General features: G+C 47.6%; 1 protein-coding gene across 3 annotated transcripts in view; it reads right to left on the minus strand.

Moving 5' to 3' along the window:
• OASL (2'-5'-oligoadenylate synthetase like) overlaps nt 1-25,122 on the minus strand; it is a 53,168-nt gene that overhangs the window by 9,887 nt on the left and 18,159 nt on the right. The window contains exons 3-5 of one of the 3 annotated variants that reach the window (XM_063784811.1): nt 8,597-8,923; nt 3,276-3,558; nt 1,269-1,444 (exon numbers count right to left, since the gene is read on the minus strand). In XM_063784811.1, the coding sequence (XP_063640881.1) occupies nt 1,269-1,444; nt 3,276-3,558; nt 8,597-8,794 (657 nt within the window). In that variant the 5' untranslated portion in view covers nt 8,795-8,923. 3 annotated transcript variants of the gene reach the window in all.

The following is a 25,122-nucleotide window of genomic DNA, read 5'->3' on the forward strand; positions in this document are numbered from 1 at the left end:
TGGTAATTGTTTTTTCTTTAAATCCCTGTTATATTTTATTTTATTTTTTGAGACAGAGTCTTGCTCTCTTTCCCAGGCTGGAGTGCAGTGGCGCGATCTCGGCTCACTGCAAGCTCCGCCTCCTGGGTTCACACCATTCTCCTGCCTCAGCCTCCCAAGTAGCTGGGACTACAGGCACCCGCCACCATGCCTGGCTATTTTTTTGTATTTTTAGTAGAGATGGGGTTTCACTGTGTTAGCCAGGATGGTCTCGATCTCCTGATCTCATGATCTGCCCGCCTCGGCCTCCCAAAATGCTGGGATTACAGGCGTGAGCCATCATGCCCAGCCTATTTTATTTTTATTGGATCAAATCTTTCCTTCTGCTGTCTGATTCCCTTGTAACTTCTCTGCAAGTTTTATATCATAAATGATTTTTGTCTCTGAGTTCTGTTTTGCAGTTGGAGTTTCCGTTATCTCGGGGGAAGATTTTGTTTCCAAAACTGACTGAGCTGCTGCCTGAGAAATGTCCCTGAGGGCTGTTTACACTCACACATGCCCTCTTTTCGACTCCTGGGGTGGAATTAAAGAAATCCTTCCCCTTGTTAGTCCTTAACCTGCTGTGACGAATGGCCACAGTACCCGGCGAAGTTGACATCTGCCAGGCCTAGACTGTAATTGAAGGGTAACAAGAACATGTGGGGTGGGTGTGGTGGCTCGTGCCTGTAATCCCAGCACTTTGGGAGGCCAAGGTGGGAGGATCGCTTGAGACCACTTCGAAACCAGGCTGGTCAACATAGTGAGACCCTGTCTCTACAAAAGAAAAATAAAAAAAATTAGCTGGGCATGGTTGTGCATGCCTGTAGTCCCAGTTACTTAGGAGGCTAAGGTGGGAGGATCGCTTGAGCCAGGGAGGTCTTGATCCAGGGAGGTGGAGGCTACAGTGAGTGGTGATTGCACCACCGCACTACAGCCTGGGCAACAAAGCAAGATCCTGTCTCAAAAAAAAATAATAAAATAAAATAAAAATAACTAGTTTACTGAAATACTGTAGAGCACCTATTTTTCTCCTTCCTTCTCTGTTTCTTTCGCCTCTTCCTCCTCCTCTCCTCCTTTTCCACCTTCTTCACTGACGGTTTCACTTTACATTTCAAAAGACTAGCATTCTCTCCCTCTCTACCTGCTTCCATTTCCCCTGGGTGCAGTTTCCTGAGATGAAAATCAGGCCCTGCTTTTCCTCCTCACCCTCTTCCCTCTCTTTGCCCCTGCCATCCTGGCAGCCCCCTCACCTGCTGGTACCAGTGTTTCACCAGGCGCAGGAGGCTCTTCAGCTTAGTTGGCCGATGTTTCACGAAATTTCTCTGCAGCTCGCTGAAGGATGGGCAGAAATTTCCAGGACCACCGCAGGCCTCGATCAGGCTCACATAGACCTCAGGGGGTGGCTGGGAGTTGGGAAGAGAAGGCCCTGAGGAGTGAAGGAGCAAAGGAAGAGATTGGGGATTGAGGAAGCCAGAGGGTGGTAAGTAGTATTTTGGGGAGAGCCTGCCTTTACATTGGAAGTATCCCTCCAGGGACACTTGAGACCTCATATCTTCAGAAACCAAAGGTTTGCCTTGTTTAATTGTTCTTTTTGTGAAATTCTTACTCTGGAGAACCAATATTGGGCTTTCCATGCATCAGACCCCTCCCTGGATGTCCTCAATGTCCCTCATTTTCTTTAATATCTGTTTTGTATCTCTTTCAATACTCATAGGGAGGCCGGGTGTGGTGGCTTAAGCCTGTAATCCCAGCACTTTGGGAGGCCGAGGTGGGCGGATCACCTGAGGTTAGGAGTTTGAAATCAGCCTGGCCAACATGGTGAAATCCTATCTCTACTAAAAATAGAAAAATTAGCCAGGCATGGCATGGTGGCGGGCTCTAATCCCAGCTACTCGGGAGGCTGAGGCTGGAGAATCACTTGAACCCTGGAGGTGGAGGTTGCAGTGAGCCGAGATCACGGCACTGCACTCCAGCCTGGGCGACAGAGCGAGACTCCGTCTCAAAAAATATATATATATATAAACTCATAGGGAGAACCAGGAACCAGTTCCATGGTACACATCACTGAGACATCCCAGCACTCTCTTCCTTGCTAAAATCAGATCCTGTCTCTTATACCTTCCCCAAAGAGCAACTCCACGCAGCCAGCCACTACAGCTGATAGGAGTTAGCACATGAGATGAAACCTCTAGGATCTGGGCTTGCAGCATGTAGGTTTTACTTCAAACACCTAGGACTCTGCCCGAGGACAAACAACAGGGGCCAGTGAGTTAGTGCTCCCAAAGCAGCCCCCAACCAGTGACGGCTGGGAAGCTGGTGAGTAAGCACGCCAGCGTCCCACTTGGGATCCCGAAGAGGTTTGCTCCATAATGGGACTGTGAGTTCTCCCAGGACATGAAGCTCAGGGTGGTGACTTGCCCATGGACGCACGTTGTATTGAATTCTTGCCTTTCCCATCTCAGTTCCATACTTCCCTATCGGTGTTTCCTGGGAGGAATACCCAAATAAACTGCTTATCCTCACATCCATGTCTTAGGATCTGCTTCTATAAAATGCAGTGACAGACCCCCACTCCCACTTTTAGCTCCTTCCCCTCACTGGGTGTCAGAGCCTCCTGAATGTTGTTTCCCCAGAAAGTCACTTCCTGAGCACCCTTTCTGTGGTTACCCAGGCCACCCCATTCTTTTTCTCTGAGCATTTACACCATTTGCAATCATGTTTTTTTGTTTTTTGTTTTTTTGAGACAGAGTCTTGCTCTGTTGCCCAGGCTGGAGTGCAATGTCGTGATCTTGACTCACTGCAACCTCCGCCTCCTGGGTTCAAGTGATTCTCTGCCTCACCCTCCTGAGTAGCTGGGATTACAGGCGCCCACCACCATACCCAGCTAATTTTTTGTATTTTTAGTAGAGATGGTATTTCACCATCTTGGCCAGGCTGGTCTTCAACTCCTGAACTCATGATCCACCTGCCTTGGCCTCCCAAAGTGCTGGGATTACAGGCGTGAGCCACCGCGCCCAGGCTGCAATCATGTATTTATCTCTGCAATTCTTTGGTCAATTTCTGTATTCCAAGTTGAGCAATATGATAGCCAGAGTTGAGTTAATCCTGTGCACTGCAATAACCCAGCCCCAAGCATAGGACACAGATGGAATGAATAAATGTGGGTGTGTGCACGTGGCCATGAGTAAAGGTGAGACACTGGGAAGTCTCCTGGGGTGGGCAAGTGTGTGAGTCGTGTGAGCTTCCCCTCCCCTTACCCAGGGCTCTGTAGGCAGGCACAATGGTGACCGTGATGGGCTCCGCAGTCCCCCTGGTCTGGATGGTGAAGACGAGAGCATCGGGGACTCTCTGCTCCATCCTCAGGTCCTCGAGCCCGAGGTCCAGCAGGTTCTGGCTTTGCCACATGGTTTTCCATATCAACCTCAGAACATCTTTGTGATGCTTGGCTGCCTCCTGGAAGCTGTGGAAACAGCTCAGAAACGCCACCAGCTCCACCTCTCTGGTGCTCCTGAGAACCGTGCCATTCCCGAAGGAGCCCACCTGCAGAACACAGAGCCCCGTCACCCTGAAGCCCACTGCCATGAGCCAGGCAACCCCTGCGGCACTTCACATGCACTGTCTCACTGAATGCTCACCACCCGCTGAGGGATGGGTTGTGGGTAGTACTAATACCCACACTTTACAGGTGAGAAAACTGAGATGTCTGGAGGATCTCGAGACATGGGATGGAGAAATGGGGCAGCCTGAAAAAGATCTTGACACTTCGCTGTTTCTTAGCTAGGTAAATGTTCTGACTCCTAAGACCTTCATCTCTAAAATGAAAGCAATGGCAGAATATGAGTCACTGGGCTACTGGGAGGATCAGATGAAATAATGTATGCCAAGGGTTTGGTGGGGTGCCTGGCACACAGGAAGTCAGCAACACATTTGTCTTTCTCCTCATTAGTCATTTGTCTCAGGTCTCGCAGTTTGCAGCCCTCAGAGCCCAGACTCTTTTTTTTTTTTTAGACAGGGTTTCACTCCCGTTGCCCAGGCTGGGCTGCAGTGGCGTGATCTTGGCTCAAGCAATCCTCCCACCTCAGCCTCCCAAGTAGCTAGGACTACAGGCCTGCGCCACCATGCCTGGCTAATTTTTGTATTTTTTGTAGTGACAGGGTTTTGGCATGTCACCCAGGCTGGTCTTGAACTCCTGGACTCAAGCGATTTGCCCCCTTGGCCTCCCCAAATGCCCAGCTTCTTATCTACTACACTGCATTGCTTCTGAGACCCAGTCTTCTTACCCACAGAGTAAGGCCAACTCCAGAGGAATGGTAGCATCTACTCCGTAGGGTTGTTTGAGGATTCTGGGGGTGGTGGTGGGGCTGAATAATTTCATGACATTATAAAGCAAGGAGCAAGTTTGCCTGGTGGATTTAAGAGCCATAGGCTGTGAAATGGAGCAGCCTGAAAAAGATCTTGACTCTTCCCTCTTTCTTAGCTGGGTAAACATTCTGACTCCTAAGACCCTCATCTGTAAAATGAAAGTAATGTTGGAACAAGAGTCACTGGGCTACTGGGAGGATCAGATGAAATAATGTATGCCAAGCGTTTGGTGGGGTGCCTGGCACACAGGAAGTCAGCAATACATTTCTCTTTCTTCTCATTATCCAGCTGACTTAGACAATCTCTTCTGCTGCCGGGGGGTCAGTTTTCCTGTTAGTAATGGAAGGAGGTCGAGAAGGGATTTTTCAATGTTTTGAGATTCTAGATGAGCTCTGCAGGCCCTGGTGCCTCTGGTATGCAAAGCGCCACAACTCTCTGGCCTCCTCTCCTTCTCATTCTGTTTTGGGAGGTGGAATTGCTAGGGAGGCATCAGACCCCCAGAGGGCTACTTTTCTTGGTGGATGGAGTCACTGCACAAGAATCAGATTCCAGCTGTTGCCGGATGATATAACATGCCCTGTGTGACATGAGCACGGATGCTGGATGACATGAGTACACCCTGTGTCTGGCACCCATGAGAGCCCTGTATACATATTATTCCTTTTCATCTTTACTTCCCAGCCAGGCATGATGGCTCATGCCTGTAATCTCAGCACTTTGGGAGGCCAAGGTGGGCGGATCATGAGGTCAGGAGTTCGAGACTAGCCTGGCCAACATGGTGAAAGCACATCTCTACTAAAAATACAAAAATTAGCCAGGTGTGGTTGTGTGCGCCTATAATCCAAGCTACTGGGGAAGCTAAGGCAGGAGAATCGCTTGAACCCAGGAGGCAGAGGTTGTGGTGAGCTGAGATCTCGCCACTACACTCCAGCCTGGGTGACACAGCGAGACTCCATCTAAAACAAACAAAAAAACAAAACAAAAAACAAAAAACAAAAAAAACCTCTTCACTTCCTGTATTGAGGTGGGTACTAGGAGAATTATCTCCAATGTACAGATGAGAAGACTGAAGCAGTGAGGAGCTTGCCATGGTCTCCCAGCCAGAAGGCAGCAGAGTCAGAGAAAGAGCCGGAACTCAAGTAGTGGGTGGTTCTTCCGCCTCTTTCTTCCTCGTGACCCAAGGCTGTGAGCCAGGCCCTGCTTCCAAGGGACCATGGGCATTCAGACCCAGCACCTCCACCCCCTGGGAGAGGGTTGGAGATGGCACCCTGTGTGTGAATGAAGTACACATTCCCCCCGAAGGCCAATCTCGACTTCCCTTTCTTTTTGAGACAGGGTCTTGCTCTGTTGCCCAGGCTGGAGTGCAATGGCACGATCTTCACTCACTGAAGCCTCGACCTCCTGGGCTTAAGCAATCCTCCCACCTCAGCCTCCCGAGTAGCTGGAACTACAGGCATGCACCGCCATGCCCAGCTAATTTTTTATATATTTTTTGTAGAGTCGGGGGTCTCACCATTTTGCCCAGGCTGGTCTCGAATTCCTGGGCTCAAGCAATCCTCCCACCTTGGCCTCCCAAGGTGCTGGGATTACAGGCGTGAGCCACTGTGCCTGGCGTAGACTTCTCTTTCTGCCTTTCCCACTGGTAAGATCCAGGCAGAGAGAAAAGAACACATCCAGAACAGGCTTCCTGATTTGCTTCGGTTTTAAACCTATTTAAGCACAATTCATTTGAAGACGAGCATTCCCTTATGTGGACCAGCTCCGCTCACTAGATTTTCAGAGGGTGGGGAACAGGAGGGTTTAGACTCTAAATAAGATATATTATTCCTCATTAGTCATGGCTCACTGGGGATTGCTACCATTTAGTGGTTTCAAGAGGAAAAGTGGCTATGATGTGCAGGAAGTATTTGAGGCTTAGGTAAATAGCATTTCCTGCCGTAAAAACTCATTCTTGGCCGGGCGTGGTGGTTCACACCTGTAATCCCAGCATTTGGGGAGGCCGAGGTGGGTGGATCACTTGAGGTCAGGAGTTCGAGACCAGCCTGGCCAACATGATGAAACCCCATCTCTACTAAAAATGCAAAGATTAGCCAGGCGTGGTGGAACACACACACACACACAATAAACTTATTCTTGTAGCATCCTCCTCTTACCAGACATTCCTTATTCTCTCCACTTTATTCTCAAGGTTGTTGGGGAGGGGGTGGTCTGGGAGGGTCTGCCAGAGTCAGACTTGAGTCCCAGGCCCAGAAGAAAGCTTGGCAAGAATTATAATGATGCTTCTGTTTCTGAGCATTTATCGTGCATGAATCATTCAGCCTGCATTGCACCATTGGCTTGGTGAGGGAGAGATGATGATGATGCCCCAATCACAGATGAAAAGAATGTGGGTTTAAGAAATAAGAGTGGGAAGGTCAAAACCACATAGCTGGTAAGGGAAGAAGCGAAGAGTCTGCCTAATATCAAAATTTGTGGTTTCTCACTTATAAATTGTATGGCCTCAGGCTTCATATGCTGGGGATAGGTGCAAAGAACGGATAGGGGCCCAGGGCTTCTAGATCCCTCTGTAAGTTGGTTGCCCCTAGAGAGAGAACTTGAGCACTGGGCTGGGAGTCAGGGGTCCTAATTCTAGTCTTGCCTTTGCCACCAACTCGCTGTGTGACCTTGGGGTATCTCTCACCCTCTCTGTGCCTCGGTTTACTTAATTATTTAAGTGAGTCATTGGTGAGACTGTCTGATTCTCCAAAGTCTTTCTAGCTCTGACCCTCTTGAATTTTGATCTTAGCTAGCACAGGCGGTGGCATGAAACAGCTGGAGGAAGGGCTTGGGGAAAAATCTCAGTGAGGGGGGCTTGGGTCCCTTGAGTCAAGTTCAAATCCCAGCTTCAACACTGTGTGACCTTGGGCAAGTCACCTCACCTCTCTGAGCCTCCACTAAAAAATCATTTTAGGCCGGGTGCAGTGGCTCACTGTAATCCCAGCACTTTGGGAGGCCGAGGAGAGCAGATCATGAGGTCAGGAGATAGAGACCATCCTAGCCAACACGGTGAAACCCTGTCTCTACTAAAATACAAAAAATTAGCCGGGTGTGGTGATGGGCGCTGTCGTCCCAGCTACTTGGGAGGCTGAGGCAGGGGAATTGCTTGAACCTGGGAGGCGGAGGTTGCAGTGAGCTGAGATCGTGCCACTGCACTCCAGCCTGGTGACAGAGCAAGACTCTGTCTCAAAAAAAAAAAAAATCATTTTATTGGCCGGCCAGACATGGTGGCTCACACCTGTAATCCCAGCACTTTGGGAGGCCAAGGTGGGCATATTCTTGATCCCAGGAGTTCAAGACCAGCATGGGCAACATTGGTGAAACCCTATCTCTACAAAAAATACAAAAATTAGCTGAGCATGGTGGTGCATGCCTGTAATCCCAAGCTATTTAGGAGGCTGAGGATCACCTGAGCTCAGGGAGATTGAGGCTACAGTGAGTGGTGATTGTGCCACTGCACTCCAGCCTGGGTGACAGAGCGAGACCCTGTCTCTAAAAAAAAAAAAAAAGTCATTTTATTATCAAAAAGTTACATAGAAAAATAGATGATACAACTAACACTCATATACCCAACTAGTTGATTCAACAAGTCTAAATTCCTGGCTACATGTGCTTAATCTAAGCCACGTTAAAGTAAATTATAGGCACCAAGGAACTTTGTCCCTAAAATACTTCAGTGTTCGTGTCCAAACAAAAGAGAACATTCTGATAACCACAAAACTACTGTTACACCTAACAAAATCAATAATGATTTCCTATATCAGATATATATATACTATCTGATATCTAGGCCAGGTGTCCCCAAACTGTATTTTACAGATGGTTCATTCACACCAGGATCCAACCAAGGACCTCGCATTGTATTCGTTCTGAGCCTCCATTTGCTAATCTGTAAACTGGGCAAAGAATAGTACCTATCTCACAGAGTGCAAGAATTAGAGATAGTGTATGTTAAGAGGTTAGGCCAGTGAGCCCCCAAATGTGAGCTATTATTACTAGACTCATTCTACTCAAGGCAGTGGTGCAGTGGGGTGTAGACAGCTAGGTGGGATGGGGTATTCTGAGATGTCATCAGCATGGGCTAGGGATAAGGAGGACACGGTTCCCCAGCATCCCCAGGGACGTGGACTCTGATACTGGGTTTTGTCTTGGTGTGGGGGCTGGAGGAGCCCAGTCTTACCTTGACTACCTTCAGCACCCGCACATCCTGGTCCAGCCCATGCTTCCCCTGGAAATGCTCCTGCCTCAGAAACTCCTCCACGGTCCGCACAGTGTCTAGCACCTCTTCCTTCCACTCCCGGTGGGGCTGCAGCCACTGAGCCACGAAGGAGTCCAGCCTGGAGGCTGGTGTGCTATACAGTTCCTGCATCAGTGCCATCTCTGTCCCGAGAGTACCGCTGCTGGGCAGATATATAGCCAGGCTCCTACCCAGCTCCCTGGCACACACCTCCTTTTTTAAGGTAGCTCCTCCTCAGCTGCCCTCCAGTGCTCTGTGGGAGGAGGGACCCTAGCAGAGAGGAAACCAGGTGTGATGGGCTGACTCCGGGTCCCCCTTCTTGGAGACCCCCTTGCTGCAGTAGGGGCACAGGAGGACTCTGAGCTGAGGCTGGAATATCTGGGGCCACCTTAACAGGCTGGCCGTCTAGTCAATCTGTCATCAGTTTCGATTCTCAACTTTTAGAGTTCTCTTTTATGACGTTGGGAAACTGAAGTTGGATAGTGTTTGACCCCAAAGGAGGGAACTTGCCCAGTAGGTTGGGGTTAGATAGTTGTTAGTCAATTCAACTGCTTACATCTGTCTAAGGAAATTGAGGCTTGGGAACGGAAGGGACTCACTCACGTTCAGGTGGTGGAGTGAGAATCTGGAGCCCAAGAGAACAGACTGGGAATTCTAGTCTACCTGTGCCAGACTCTAACCTCTTTGACCCTCACTATTCATAGAGTGGGTTTGTTTTTTTGTTTGTTTGTTTTTTGTTTTTGTTTTTTTTTTTTTTTTGGCCGGGTCTTGCTCTGTTGCCCAGGCTGGAGTGCAGTGGTGCAATCTCAGCTCACTGCAACCTCTGCCTCACGGGTTCAAGCGATTCTCCTGCCTCAGCCTCCCTAGTAGCTGGGACTACAGACATGTGCCACCACGTCCGGCTAATTTTTTTTTTTTATTTTTAGTAGAGACGGGGGTCTCACCATTTTGGTCAGGCTGGTCTCAAACTCCTGACCTCAAATGATCCGCCCACCTCGGCCTCCCACAGTGCTAGGATTACAGCGTGAGCCACCGCGCCCGGCCCATAGAGTGGGTTTAACAGGTATTATGATTCACGCACTGAACCAAGAAGTTCATGCATTGAGCCAAGAAGACAAAATAAGATGAGGTTCCTGTTCCAAGGGGACTCCCAGAACGGTGGAGGAGACACAGAAAAAAGAGACTCCAGACGTCCAGTGCGATGAATTAAGTAGGAAAAAAGCATGAAAACATGAAGCCGGCAGATGAGTTTCGTTTGGTGTTAGCAGACACCTGCTTGAGAGGAATCTTAAAGACCGGGGATCCGGGCTGGGCGTGGTGGCTCATGCTTGTAGTCCCAGCACTTTGGAAGGCCAAGGTGAGAGGATCACTTGAGGCCAGGAGTTCAAGACCAGCCTGGGCAACATAGCTGGACGCCTGCAACTTCCCAAACTCTGAATAATATTAAGTGCTCCAGGGCTTAGTCCTGGGTCCTTTTCTCTTCTTGTTCTAGACTTACTCCGTTGGTGATTTCAGCCAGCGTTTAAATGTTTTTACTCTGGCAACTTCCACATTTTAATTTTATTTTTATTTATTTGTTTATTTTTGAGATGGAGTCTCACTGTCTCCCCCAGGCTGGAGTTCAGTGACGCAATCTCGGCTCACTGCAACCTCTGCCTCCCGGGTTCAGGCGATTCTTGTGCCTCAGCCTCCCAAGGAGCTGGGATTACAGGAGCCCGCCACCGCGCCTGGCTAATTTTTTGTATTTTTAGTAGAGACAGTGTTTCACCATGTTGCCCAGGCTGGTCTTGAACTCCTGATCTGCCCTCCTCGGCCTCCCAAAGTGCTGGGATTACAGGCGTGAGCCACCACACCCAGTGACTCCCACATTTGTATCTTAAATCCATACCTCTTCCCTGAAATCCAGACTCATGTATCCAACTCCCCACTCCACATTGGCTTTGAATTCCGGTCTGCCCTTTGCCACACTTGTAACTTCTCTGCTTCTGTGGTGAGGATGATTGCAAGGGCAAGAACAGATGTAGGGAGATGGTCAGGACACTGCACAGTGGTGCAGGTGAGAGGCAGTGGTGGCCTGGAGTAGTCGCTACAAAAAGTTTTTTAAAAAATAGCTAGGTGTGGTGGTGTGCACCTGTAGCCCCAGCTACTTGGGAGACTGAGGTGGGAGGACCACTTGAGTCTAGGAGTTTCAGGCTGCAGTGAACTATCATGGTGCCACTGCACTCCAGCCTGGGTGACAGCATGAGACTCTGTCTCCAAATAAAAAATAAAAAAGACTGGCACTCCAGCCAGGAGGATGAGGGTACAGCATAGAGGCTGAGAAGTATAAATAATGCTAGGATATGCCAGGGACTCAAGTGTGCTGTGTGCCTTGGGATGAAAGGGTGAGCAGGGGAGAGGTTAGAAATGTACCTGGACAGGTGGGCAGGATTGAATCTTGGAGTGCCATTCACTCATTCGTTCACTCATTCAACAGATACTTATTGGGCACCTACTCTGTGCCAGGCAGGTGCTGTGGATACAACAGTGAACAAACAGTAGTGAAAAATCCCTACCTGCAGATAGTTTTCTTTCTGGTAGTGGAGACAAACAACAAATAGGATAAATAGGTAAAATTATAGTAAAGAAGATGGTGATAAGTGCTAAGCAGAAAAACAAAGCAAGAGAAGGGATTAAGAGGTTGTGTGTGTGTGTGTGTGTGTGTGTGTGTGTGTTGGGGGCATGTATTTAGGTTTCAGTCTTACATAAGGTGATTAGGGAAGGCCTCCCTGAAAAGGAGACATCTGAGCAAAGACATAAGAAGGTGAAGAGTTTGGGAGGCCAAGACGGGCGGATCACAAGGTCAGGAGATCGAGACCATCCTGGTTAATACGGTGAAACCCCATCTCTACTAAAAGTACAAAAAATTAGCTGGGCGTGGTGGCAGGCACCTGTAGTCCCAGCTATTCGGGACGCTGAGGCAGGAGAATGGCGTGAACCCAGGAGGCAAAGCTTGCAGTGAGCCAAGATCGCACCACTGAACTCCAGCGAGACTCCGTCTCAAAAAAAAAAAAAAAAAAGAAGGTAGAGTGAGCCACGTGTGTAACATGTAACAGAAGGAAGAAGACTCTTCATGGCAGAAGGAGTGGAAAGTACGAGGACCCTGTGGTGGTACTGCCCGGTGGCAAGTATAGGGAACATCAGTGTGCCTGGAACGGAGTGATCAAGAGCAGAGAGTGGAAGGGAATGCGGTTTAAGTAGTAAAGGGTGGCAAGGCAAATAGATACAGGATCCTTTTTTTTTTTTTTTTTTTGAGATGGAGTTTCACTCTTGTTGCCCAGGCTAGAGTGCAATGGCACAATCTCGGCTCACTGCAACCTCCACCTCCCAGGTTCAAGCGATTCTCCTGCCTCAGCCTCCTGAGCAGCTGGGATTCAAGGTGCCCACCGCCACACCTAGCTGATTTTTGTACTTTTAGTAGAGACGGTGTTTCACCATGTTGGCCAGGCTGGTCTCTAACTCCTGACCTCAGGCGATCCACCCGCCTCGGCCTCCCAAAGTGCTGGGATTACAGGCGTGAGCCACCGTGCCCAGCCAGGATATAAGATCTTTTAAAAAAGATTTATTCCATAAACAAGGAGCAGGAGTGGATAGGATCTTGAAGATGACTGTTAGGAGTTGGCTTTACTCTGAATGAAATGGGGAACCACTGGGGAGCATTTTTTGTTGTTCTGTAGGAGTCTGACACCATACATTGGAGAGTTTTGAGTGGAGGGGTGACACGGTCTTTCATTTTAATGGGATTAATCACATTGGCTGCTGGGAGGAAATTAAATTAGAAGCGGAGGGTGGAGTGGAGGTGAAAGTGGAGGCAGAAGTATGGTTAGGAGGCTACTGCAACAGTCCAGGCAAGAGGTCAGTTGACTTGGATCAGAGCGGTAGCAGTGAAATAGTATGTTTTAATTTTTCTGATTTTGGAAAATTTCAAACAAAGTGGAATAATACAATGAACCTCCATGTACCATCACCGGTTTCAACAATGATCAACTTATAGACAGTCTGGTTTCAATTCTACCCCCATCCCTAGATTCCCTACTGTGTTATTTGGAAGTGAATCTGGACATCATGTCATTCCGCTGGATATATTTTGACTCCAAGGCTGACAGGTCTTGCTAATGGGTAGAGTATGATGAGAGAGAAAGGTCAGAGTCAAGGTCTAAGTCCGGGGCTTCTGGCCTTAGCAACAGAAAGGTTGAACTGCCCTTAACTGAGGTGGGATAGGCTGGGCATGGAGATGAGGAAGGAACTCAGTTTTGGAACTGAAGTTTGGGGTGTCTGTCAGAGACCCAGGTGGAGATATGTGGTGGGGAGTTGGATATGCGAGTCTGTATTACAGGGAGGAGGTCTGGACTTGAGATAAAATGTGGGGGTCACCGGCATAGGGATGTTTAAAGCCATGACACTGAATGAGATCACCAAGGGAGTGATGACACAGCAGGAAGAGAAAAAGACCCAGGACTGAGCCCCAGAGCACTTAATATTATTCGGAGTTTAGGGAGTTGCACGAGTCCAGCAAAGAAGAAGGAAAAGAAGTAGCTAGTGAGGTGGAAGAGAAATCAGGAGTGATGGTTTGAAGGCCAAGTGAAGATATTGTTTTAAGAAAGAGGAAATGGGATGGGCATGGTGGCTCACACCTGAAATCCCAGCACTTTGAAAGTCAAGATGGGAGGATCGCTTGAGCCCAGGAATTCAAGATCAGCCTGGGCAACATGGCAAAACCCCATCTCTACAAAAAAATACAAAAATTAGCCAGGTATGATGGTGAGTGCCCATAGTCCCAGCTACTCAGGAGGCTGAGGTAGGAGGATCACCTCAGTCCAGGGAGGTCGCGGCTGCAGTGAGCCATGATCATGCTACTGCACTCCAGCCTGGGTGACAGAGTGAGACCCTGTCTCAAAGAAAAAAAAAAAAAAAAGGAGAAGAAGAAGAAGAAATGAAAATGATCCACTGGGTTAAATGAATGCCAGGTGAATCTGCTTTTTGTCCTGAGGGCAGTGGCAAATTTAGGGGAGTGGCATGTAGTGGAGTTAAGATTGGTCTGGCTGCTTCCGTGGTGAGGACGAACCGCAGAGGGCAAGGGCAGATGCAGGGAAATGCATTAGGACACTTCGCAGGGGTGCAGGTGATAAGCAGTGAGGCCCAAGACAAGGCTGGAAGCAGTGCAGGTGGAGAAGAGGGGTTGGATTCCAGGTCTATTTTGGAAGAAGGGTGGGCAGGGCTTCTTGTTGACTATAGGTGAGGGGCAGGGAGAAGACAGGGATGACTCCCAGCTCTCTGGCTTGTGTCCTTGAGTAACTGTTGGAGCCACCATTCCCAAGGAGAGAAGGAGGAGTGGGTATGGCTGTGGGGAGTTCGAGGGGTGCATTTTGGATAATGATTTGGTAGTACCCAAGGATGAGAAGCGAGTGACCTGCTCCATGTAAAGACATATTTGATTTCCCTCAGTATACACGTGGTCACTGGTACCTTGGGGAAGAACGAATCACACCAAAATGCACTAATGTAGAGACAGAGTCTCGTTCCATCTCCCAGGCTGGAGAGCAGTGGTGCAATCATAGCTCACTGCAGCCTCGAACTCCCAGGCTCAAGCAATCCTCCCACCTCAGCATCCCAAAGTGCTGGGATTGCAGGCATGAACTGCTATGCCTGGCCAAGCCCCAAATTTAAGTGATGAGCAGAGGAAGAGAAATTTAGGCAGTACCTGCTGTGGTGGCCAAAGAGGTGGGCATAAAACCAGAGTTAAAAAAAAGTCACCCACATTGCTGAATGCTTCTGAAAAGTTAAGAAATACAGATCTGAGAAGTACTCAAGAAAACGACTGGTGATCAAGGTGGGCGCAGTTTTAGGGGAGAGGAGGGAGCTGAAGCCAGATTAGGCTGGGTGGGGTGGGGGGCATGGAGACCAGAAGTGCAGATGATTCTTTCAAGGAGTTTGTCCATCATGATACATTCCAATTTAACTTTTCAAACTGGCTAACCCCAAGTGGAAAGCATCACATATTTTAATTACATAAATTATAAAAGTTCTTATATTTCCAATGTTTGGTAGTACCTGATCCTTCAGCAATACCATATTATGAGGATTTAAAGAGCAGTGACAATTTCACAAAGCTAAGTCAACAATCGGTTAAGACTCCAAACATTTGCCATATGGCTATGATGACTGACAATGAACTTCAAGGCAATATAGAAGTTATTCAAACAATAAACATTCAGACCTTAAACTATTGGTTTTTTATTCGACTTCATGAAACCTCTGAGGGTTACATAGTTTTCAATTATTTGATCATTAATATGTTGGATGACATTTGAGGATTTCAAAAGGGAACATGAAATCAGTAATGTGTTGGTTTTATGGTTTGTTAAAATACCACCCAGTTGAGCAGGCATCTGCAGGGAGGGAGAAGAGCCAGTGGATAGGAAGGGGCTGAGCTAGGTTTTGAGCAGGAGAAAGAAACACAAAGATGAGTGTTGTCTTAGCTTGGATTCCCCTCAATGCAGAGCATGAGACAAGGGGTTGCTTGAAGGTGGTTTGTTCTGGGAAATGATCTCAAGGGGTAAGTGTCGGGGATTAGGAAGCAGAGAAAGCCAATCTGAGGAACTCTTTCTTTCTTTCTTTCTTTCTTTCTTTCTTTCTTTTTCTTTCTTTCCTTTCTTTCTTTCTTTCTTTCTTTCCTTTCTTTCTTTCTTTCTTTTCTTTCTTCCTTCCTTTCTTTCTCTTTCTTTCTTTCATCTCTCTCTCTCTCTTCTTTTTTTTTGATGTTATCTTGCTCATTCGCCCAGGCTGGAGTGCAGTGGCATGATCACAACTCACTGTAACCTCGACCTCTGGGGCTTAAGTGATCCTCCCACCTCAGCCTCCTGAGTAGCTGGGACTACAGGCACAAGCCACCATACCTGGCTAATTTTAAATTGGGTTTTTTTGTTGTTGTTGAGACAGGGTCTCACTATGTTGCCCAAGCTGGTGTCGAACTCCTAGGCTCAAGTGATCCTCCCACCTCAGCCTCCTGAGTAGGTAGAGCTACAGGCACCATGCCTGGTTAATTTTCAGAAAATTGTTTGTAGAGATGGGGTCTTGCTACCTCAGACAGGGCTGAGATAAGAGGATCTCCTGAATGTGGGAAGTCAAGGCTGCAGTGAGCCCTGATCGCTCCACTACACTCCAGCCTGGGCAAGGGAGTGAGACCCTGTTTAAAAAAAGAAAAAATTGTCCATCTAAGAGGTAGAAGAGGGGCCACTGGTTCTGGCCTTCCCCTTGGTTATGGGTTGCTCCATGGGGTGTTAACTCCCTTGAACTTGCAGTTTTGCTCATGCATCCTAATGGGTGAGTAGGCACCCACAGATGTGTCTTATGAGGTGGCGGAGAATGCCTTGATAGAAAGCAGGGCCATGTTTCCTATTCATGGCGAGAGATTATAGAAGAAAATGGCTCACAGGCCGGGTGTGGTGGCTCATGCCTGTAATCCCAGCACTTTGGGAGGCTGAGACGGGCAGATCACCTGAGAGGTCAGGAGTTCGAGTTCAGCCTGGCCAAATGGTGAAACCCTGTCTCTACTAAAAATACAAAAAATTAACAGAGCGCAGTGGCGGGTGCCTGTAATCCCAGCAACTAGGGAGGCTGAGATGGGAGAATTGCTTGAACCGGGAGGCAGAGTTTGCAGTGAACCGAGATCGCACCACTGCACTCCAGCATGGGCAACAGAGTGAGACTCCGTCTCAGAAAAAAAAAAAAAAAAAAAAAAAAAAAGGCTAACAGTGCATAGAATAATGCTGCCAATTTCCTCTCCTCCCTGTATACACACTCCTCTGCAAGGCTGGCTTTGCAGCTCCTCCCCGCAAGAGGTGGAGTTTATTTCTCTATTTCCTTCAAATCAAGGCTTGGCCATGTGACTCGTTTTGGCCAGTGAGACATTAGCAAACGCGATGCAAGCAGATGCTTAAAAAGTGCCGGCCTAGGGGGACTTGCCCTTTCTCTTGCTCCTGTCAGAGCCCAGTGACCACATGCACAAGCTCAGGTCGGCCTATTGGGTAAGGAGAAACCTGCGGTGAAGGCAGCCCTATTTTCCCAGCTGATATATATATATATACACATATATATATACACACACATACATATATATACACATATACACACACAGACACACACACACCATATATATATATATATATATATATATATATATATATGTAGTTTGTTTGTTTTTTCTTTAGACGGAGTTTCGCTCTTGTTACCCAGGCTGGAGTGTAGTGGCATGATCTCAGCTCATAGCAACCTCCAGCTCCTTGGTTCAAGTGATTCTCCTGCCTCAGCCTCCCGAGTAGCTGGGAGTACAGGCGCCTGCCACCACATCCGGCTAGTTTTTTGTGTTTTTAGTAGAGACGGGGTTCCACCATGTTGGCCAGGCTGGTCTCAAACTCCTGACCTCAGGTGATCCACCCACCTCAGCCTCCCAAAGTGCTGAGATTACAAGCGTGAGCCACCACGCCCAGCCTTCCCAGTTGATATTGAACCAACTGCCAGACACGTGGGTGGAGCTGGTGTAGATCTCCTGTGGCAGGTGAGCCAGATCAGACCAGGAAAACTGCTCAGCCAAGTCACAGAATCATTGAACAGAAAAATGGGTGTTGTGGAGTGATTCACTATGCCCAGAACCAAGCCGGGTCCGGCTGTATTTTCTCGAGGCCCAATAACGAGAAGCAGAGAAACTAGAAAAGAAGGGAATTTATTGCTGTAACAAGATACAGGGAGATAATTCCACCAGACCAACTCAAAGTGTTACCATTTTCTTAGTGCTTATATAGGTTGAGGTTATGTGCCTATGTGCCGTATGGCATTTGCCTAAGTCTATTGGTAACTAATTTTGTTTCAACTAGAAGGTCAGAGGCCAAAAAAAAAAAAAAAAAAAAAAGACTTGCTAAGTTCCATTAAGCTGTGAGAACCCTGGTGCCTTTTGTTTTTTGAGATGGAGTCTTGCTCTCTTGCCCAGGCTGGAGTACAGTGGCATGATTTCATCTCACTGCAACCTCTGCCTCCCGGGTTCAAGAAATTCTCTTGTCTCAGCCTCTTGAGTTGCCGGGACCACAGGTGCACACCACATGCCTGGCTAATTTTTGTATTTTTGGTAGAGATAGGGTTTCACCATATTGGTCAGGCTGGTCTTGAACTCCTGACGTCAGGTGATCCACCCACCTCAGGCTCCCAAAGTGCTGGGATTACAGGTGTGAGCCACCGGGCCCGGCAGAGAACCCCAGTACCTTTAAGGCCTGTCTGTTGTGTGATTATTTCTGTCTTATCTCCTTTACAGCTTGGTCCAGATTGCTGCCTTAGACTCTCCAATGAATTTATTCAAACTGCTGCTGTGTTTTGCTTATCTGGGAGCGAGAGTTTCTGTGTCTGTTCCCAGGCATCTTCTTGCAGCTGCAGGCATCCCCGCCACGTCCGCTTCTAGCTTCCCTGTAGTCTTTGTGCTGCTCTGCGGAAATGGGTCGGTGTAACTGAAGTGCTATGCAGGTCTGTGTGTGTGATTGTCAGGGAGAGTTGGCCTGGCACATAAACAAGCTGGCACCCCCTCTGGCATCATCTGGACTCCTGGATCCACATGACAGTTAATTTTAGGTATCAGGATGCCCAGAGAGTAAAACATTATCGCTGGGTGTGCCTGTAAGGCTATTTCCAGAGGAGATTAGCATTTGAATGAGTACACTGAGGGATGAAGATCTGCCCTCACTAATGTAGGTGGGCACCGTCCAATCCACTGAGAGCCTGGACAGAACAAAATGTGAAGGAAGGGTGATGAATTTGCCATCCTCCTTGGGAGCTGGGACGTTCATCTTCTCCTGCCATCAGACATCAGAGCTCCAGGTTCTCAGATCTTCGGACTCTGAGCCTTACACCACTGGCTCCTCTGGGTCTCCAGCTTGTTGATGGCATATTTTGGAACTTCTAAGCCTCCGTAATCATATGAGCCAATGATTTGGTTTGGACCTGTGTCTCTGCCCAAATCTGATGTTAAATTGTAATCCCCAGTGTTGGAGGTGGGACCTGGTGGGAGGTGATTGGATTGTGAGGGTGGAGTTCTCATGAATGGTTTAGCACCATACCCCCTTGATACTGTATAGTGAGTTCTTGTGAGATCTGGTTGTTAAAAAAGTGTGCAGGAGGCTGGCAGGTGAATTGCTTGAGGTCAGAAGTTCAAGACCAGCCTGGCCAACATGGTGAAACCTTGTCTCCACTAAAATACAAAAGTTAGCTGGGCTTGGTGGTGGGCACCTGTAATCCCAGCTACTAGAGAGGCTGAGGCAGGAGAATTGCTTGAACCCAGGTGGTGGAGGTTGCAGTGAGCAAAGATCATGACACTGCACTCCAGCCTGGGTGACAGAGCAAGACTCTGTATCAAAAAAAAAAAAAAAAAATTATGAAGGACCTCCCCCTTCTCTCTCTTGCTCCTGCTCCCGCCATGATTGTAAGTTTCCTGAGGCTTCCCCAGAAGCGGAAGTTGCAATGCTTCCTGTACAGGCTGCAGAAGTGTGAGCCAATTAAACCTCTTTTCTTCGTAAATTACCCAGTCTCAGGTGTTTCTTTATAGCAGTGTGAGACCAGACTAATGCAGTCAATTCCCCTAATAAATCCCCTCTTCTTTATCTACACATATACCCTATTGGTTCTGTTTCCATGGAGAACCCTGACTAATACGGTCCAGTTGTACCTAATGTTAGCTTCCTCTGGACTCTTACGGGCCATTATATGCTATTTATTTTGTATTTGTATTTGTATTTTTAGAGTCAGGGTCTCACTCTTTCACCCAGGCTGGGGTGTAGTGGCACAATCATAGCTCACTGTAACCTCAAATACCTGGGCTTATGTGATCCTCCTACCTCAGCCTCCCGAGTGGCCAGGACTATAGATGTGCACTTACCACACCTACCTAACTTTTATATTTTTTGTAGATATGAGATCTCTGTGTTGCCCAGGCTGGTCTCAAACTCCTGGCCTCAAGTGATTTTCCTGCCTTGGCCTCCCAAAGTGCTGGGATTGTAGGTATGAGCCACCGCAGCCAGCCCATTCTACTTATTTTTGCATAAACTATTTTGAATGGGGTGTCTGTCACTTGCAACCCAAAATGTCCTTATGTTCCAGGAGTGAATGGACTGGAAGGATAAATGGGCAGAAAATTGAAGGCATCCACTAGGGAGTGACTGGCAGGCTTGACCATGGGGTCTGGGCTGGATAGAAAGGCAAGTAAACCAGGGTGTAGAAGAAATGGGTCAGTAGCCCAAGGTCCTTCCTCCTTGAAACCTTAAGACTTCCTTCTCTGAATCTCTTCTTGGAGCTGAATGAAATTCACTGGTAGCCTCCTGGTCTCCCCAGTGATACTGGGCTCTTGCTAACTCATATCAGCCTGTTTTCTATAGGCCCCTAGAATTCCACAGAATTGTGACCGCCTCCCTGTTTAAAAGTAGGAAAACTGTGGAGCCCCGTCCCTGATCATTACCATAATTCATCTCCTTGCATTCTGGCAAAACAGCTCAGTTGGACTTCTGGGTCTTAGGGACTTTCTCCTTGTGATATCTGGAGCACCACGGAATAAAGCTGCATCCAGTTTTCAACCTACCCAAAGGACAGAAACTTGCACAAAAATTGTCTCAATGCCTAATATCACAACATTTTCTCCATCCTCCTTCCTGACTCTGAAGCAGGAGGGAGATAGCTCCTGGGGATTCTGAAACCAACAGGCAAATGGCAAATGTTGTCAGGGATAAACATGCAAATTTATGCATAAAATATGAAAAACGCCAATGGTCAGAACTTAATCACATGGTCACACCCAGCTGCAAGGGAGGCTGGGAAATGTAGTCTTTGGCCTTTGGCAATGTGCCTAACTAAAAATCCTATTGCTATGGAAGAAAGGGAGAAAGGATATTGAGGGAAAATAGCAATTTCTGCCACAACATGCATTCTGTTTTTGCCATGTTGGCCCTGGTATAGAACTAAGAGTGAGGGAACTTCCAGAACTGGAAAGAATACAGCTCTTTAGAATTCCCTCTACTCCAACACGAGGATATGCAGGGAGAATTTGGAGGGGGCAGTGGAAGGAGCTAATAACAGCTGGTAGCTGTTGCATTTAGTGAGCACTTGTGTGTTAGGCACTGGGTGAAGAATTTCACCTGTGTCGTGTTGTTCCAGACCTCATCCAATACTTCATTCAGTCCTCCTTAAATTCATCCATTCATTCAACATGTATTTACAGAGCTCCTATTATGTGTTAGCCACTGGGCCAGGCACTGGGAGACAGCGGTGAATAAGACGGTCCTCCATTCCTGGTGAGTTTACAGCAAAGCAAAGTAGTCGCAGCATGAGCTTTGGAGCCAGAGTGTCTGGATTCAAATCCAAGTGTATTCATTGTGTGCATGTGGAAGTCATCTAAACTATTTGTGTCTCAGTTTCCCCACCTGGAAAATGGGGATGATAATAGGACCTACATCCTAAGGCTACTGTGGTGCTCCGAAGAAGGGATAGATGGAAAGTACTCAGCCCAGCACCTGACACATAGTTGGTGCTCAATAAACGTGAGCTATTATTCTAATGAGAAGACAAATCTCGAATTGGAATTTTAATGAGATGAGTGTGAACAGAAAGAAGAGCAGGGTTCACTGTTAGCAGTGGCTAGAAATCTGGGAGCCATTCTTTTTTTTTTTTTTTTTTTTGAGATGGAGTCTTGCTCTGTTGCCCAGGCTGGAGTGCAGTGGTACGATCTCAGCTCACTGCAACCTCTGCCTCCCAGGTTCAAGTGATTCTCCTGCCTCAGTTTCCCTAGTAGCTAGGACTAGAGGTGCATGCCACCATGGCCTTTTGTTTTGTACTTTTAGTAGGTATGGGTTTTTGCCACATTGGCTGGGCTGGTCTCAAACTCCTGACCTCAAGTGATCCACCCGCCTCGGCCTCCCAAAGTGCTGGGATTACAGATGTGAGCCACCATGCCTGGCTGAGTCATTCTTTTTCCCAGATTATTCAGTTGAGATGTAACTCACACACAATAGAGCACACAGGTTTGAAGTGCAGTGGATGAGGATGATGGCACTTGCCACCAGATGCCCCTTCAGGACTGGGGCACTCATTTCCCAGCTGTTGGGAGTGTTGCTGCTAACAGCTCCTAGTTGAGTCCCTGCCAGAGCATTGCCCTCAGACAAGGGGAGGTTGCTTCACTCAAGATCATATCCTCAGGCCAGGTGTGCCTGTTATCCCAGCACTTTGGGAGGCCAAGGAGGGAGGGTTGCTTGAACCCGGGAGACAGGGGTTGCAGTGATCTGAGATTGTGCCACTGCACTCCAGCCACTGCACTCTAGCCTGGGCGACAAAGTGAGACTCCGTCTCAAAAAAAAAAAAAAAAGAAAAAAGAAAAATAATGGTAAATATCTACAAGTTACAAAGAGTTCTTAAAACTGATAAGGAAGACAGACAGCTCAATGGAAAAATGTGCAAATTACATTAATAGATAGCTCCCAAAAGTTCTAGTTGAGAAGTCTCAAACAAATGCATTTTTTTGAAAGGTAGACTACAAAACCAGTATGCATGATATGACTCCACTTATGTAAGCTCTGTGTGCACCGTACGCATATAGATTTCAAGAGAGGCAGGAGAGGCTAGGCGTGGTGGCTCACACGTGTAATCCCAGCACTTCAGGGGGCCGAGGCGGGCAGATCACTTGAGGTGAGGATTTCGAGACCAGCCTGACCAACATGGTGAAACAACGTCTCTACTAAAAATACAGAAAATTAGCTGGGCCTGGTGGTGGGTGCCTATAATTCCAGCTACTCGGGTGGCTGAGGCAGGAGAATCACTTGAACCAGAGAGGTGGAGGCAGAGGTTGCAGTGAGCTGAGATCGCGCCACTGTATTCCAGCCTGGATGACAGACTGAGGCTCCATCTCAAAAAAAAAAAAAAAAGGCAGGAGAGAATAGTCACTGTTATTGGTATTTTCTCAGGGATTTCATGTGAATTTTATCATTTTCTTTATGCTTTTCTGCATTGCTTTGATTTTTTAAAAAATAAGTCTATTGTGATATTCAGATAATCAGAAAAAATTAATTATTATTATTTTTTGAGACAGGGTCTCACTCTATCACCCAGGCTGGAGCACAGTGGTGCGATCTCAGCTCACTGCAACCTCTGCCTCCCAGGCTCAAGCAATCTTTCCATCTCAGCCTCTTGTGTAGCTGGGACTACAGGCAAGTGCCACCTCGCCCGGCTAACTTTTGTATTTTTTTGTAAAGACGGGGTTTTGCCATGTTGCCCAGGCTGGTCTGGAACTCCTGAGCTCAAGTGATCCACCCACCTTTGCCTCCCAATAATTTAATATTTAAGAAATTTAATATACATTTTAATGTATATTAAAATAATTGCTGGAAAGACTACATAAAAATGCAGACTACTTAGCATAGATCATGAACAGAATTAACAGTCAGTAAATGGTGGTTTTATTATTATTATTGATGTTATTGTTTTTATTAATATCTGAAGCCCCTGAGCTCTGAAGCTTGTTGAAAATCATGTTTGTACTCATCAGGAACCATTTTATCGTCCTTGAGTAACGTGGCATTGGAACCAGGAGGTTCTAAGCAGGACACCACACTTCAGAATGTAACAGGTGGGCTGAGTGTGGTGGCTCACGCCTGTAATCCCAGCACTTTGGGAGACCGAGTTGGTAGGATTGCTTGAGCAACAGAGTGATACCCCCTGCATCCCATCTCTACAAGCCATAAAAAAATTAGCTTGATGTGGTGGCACATGCCTGTGGTTCCAGCCACACAGAAAGGTGAGGCAGGAGGATTATCTGAGCCCAGGTCAAGGCTGCAATGAGCTGTGATGGCACCACTGCACCACTCCAGCCTGGGGGACAGAGGGAGATCCTGTCTCAAAAAACAAAAAAGAGAATAGTATAGCACAGTATGGCAACAACAAACAAACAAAATGGCTATCCCTAACATTGTACGGTATCCTTAGACAATGAGGTTATTTCCATTTTTTTCTCTTAAAAAATGCTGGAGGCTGGGCGTGGTGGCTCACACTTGTAATCCCAGCACTCTGGGAGGCCGAGGTGGGCAGATCACCTGATGTCAGGAGTTTGAGACCAACCTGACCAACGTGGTGAAACTTCGTCTCTACTAAAAATACAAAAATTAGCCGGGCGTGGTGGCGCATGCCTGTAGTCCCAGCTACTCGGGAGGCTGAGGCAGAAGAATCACTTGAACCTGGGAGATGAAGGTTGCAATGAGCAGAGACTGTGCCACTGCACTCCAGCCTGGGCAACAGAGCGAGACCTTGCCTCAAAAAATAAAAAATAAATAAAAATAAAAAATAAACAGTGCCCAACACCCTGCAAGCAACCTTTCTAATCCCAAAGGATTACAGAGAAATCACCTCCTTGGGTTGGGTGGGAATCCATCATTTGGAAGTCCCATTTATTTCCCCAGGCCATGATGGAATATGGTAACACATGCATTTATGGGAGGACTTAATCTCCAAGGTATCGCTCCAGTCCTGTCTCCCTGAAAAAGGGCAACCTCCACTCTCTCCCACTGGATTCCACTTTCTCAAGCCTCCCGAGGCCAGGTTGGCAAAGGGGCCCTGACTAGTTTCTCTGGACCCAATCTGTCGCTGTCTTTACCCAGAGCATCGAAAGCCAGGAGCTTATCCATCCAAATGACTCCGCTGCTCTTCCTGGACTGGACCTGGAGGGACAGGGAGTCAGGGGCCCTTGTCCCCTCCCTGTGCCGGACCACAGTGATATTGTAGGCCAGGCTCTTGCTACAGCGAACCAATTCTCTTCAATGAAGCTGATGATATGGTCTCGCAGCTATGCCTGGTCTTGGATGCTGGAGAAGCAGCTCAGGAAGAGAATCAGGTCCAGGTCGGAGCTGTAGTTCAGCATCGTCCCCTTCCCTGTGGAGACGCTCTGTGGAGGATGACATGGGTGAGTGTCACCTCTGCTGAGATCTGATGCTTTGGGGTTAGGAATGAAGCCAGAGGCACCCAGGTTAGGCTGTTCACCCAGGTTCCAAAGGAGCCCTTGGTCTCCATCATACATCATGGTCTTTGCTGAGTATTATTACTTTTTTCATTGATTCAAAAAAATTAAATACCCGGTAAACACTTCAAAGGATGTAAGTAAAATGTAAAACTCCACTCCTCTTAAAGCCCGAAACTCCTTTTCCAGAGACAACCACAGTTACGAGCTTCTTGCATATCGCTCCATAAATGTACAGCAAGACCTGTATCACCCAACATGGTATCCAAGAACCACATGTGGCTATTTAAATTTAAATTAATTATGCTGGGAGCAGTGGCTCACGCCTGTATTGCCAGCACTTTGGGAGGCTGAGGTGGGAGGACTGCTTGAGGCCAGGAGTTTGAGGCTGCAGTGAGCCATGATC

The sequence above is a fragment of the Pan troglodytes genome, chromosome 10 (assembly GCF_028858775.2).
Source record: "Pan troglodytes isolate AG18354 chromosome 10, NHGRI_mPanTro3-v2.0_pri, whole genome shotgun sequence".
Classification (NCBI taxonomy): Eukaryota; Metazoa; Chordata; class Mammalia; order Primates; family Hominidae; genus Pan; species Pan troglodytes.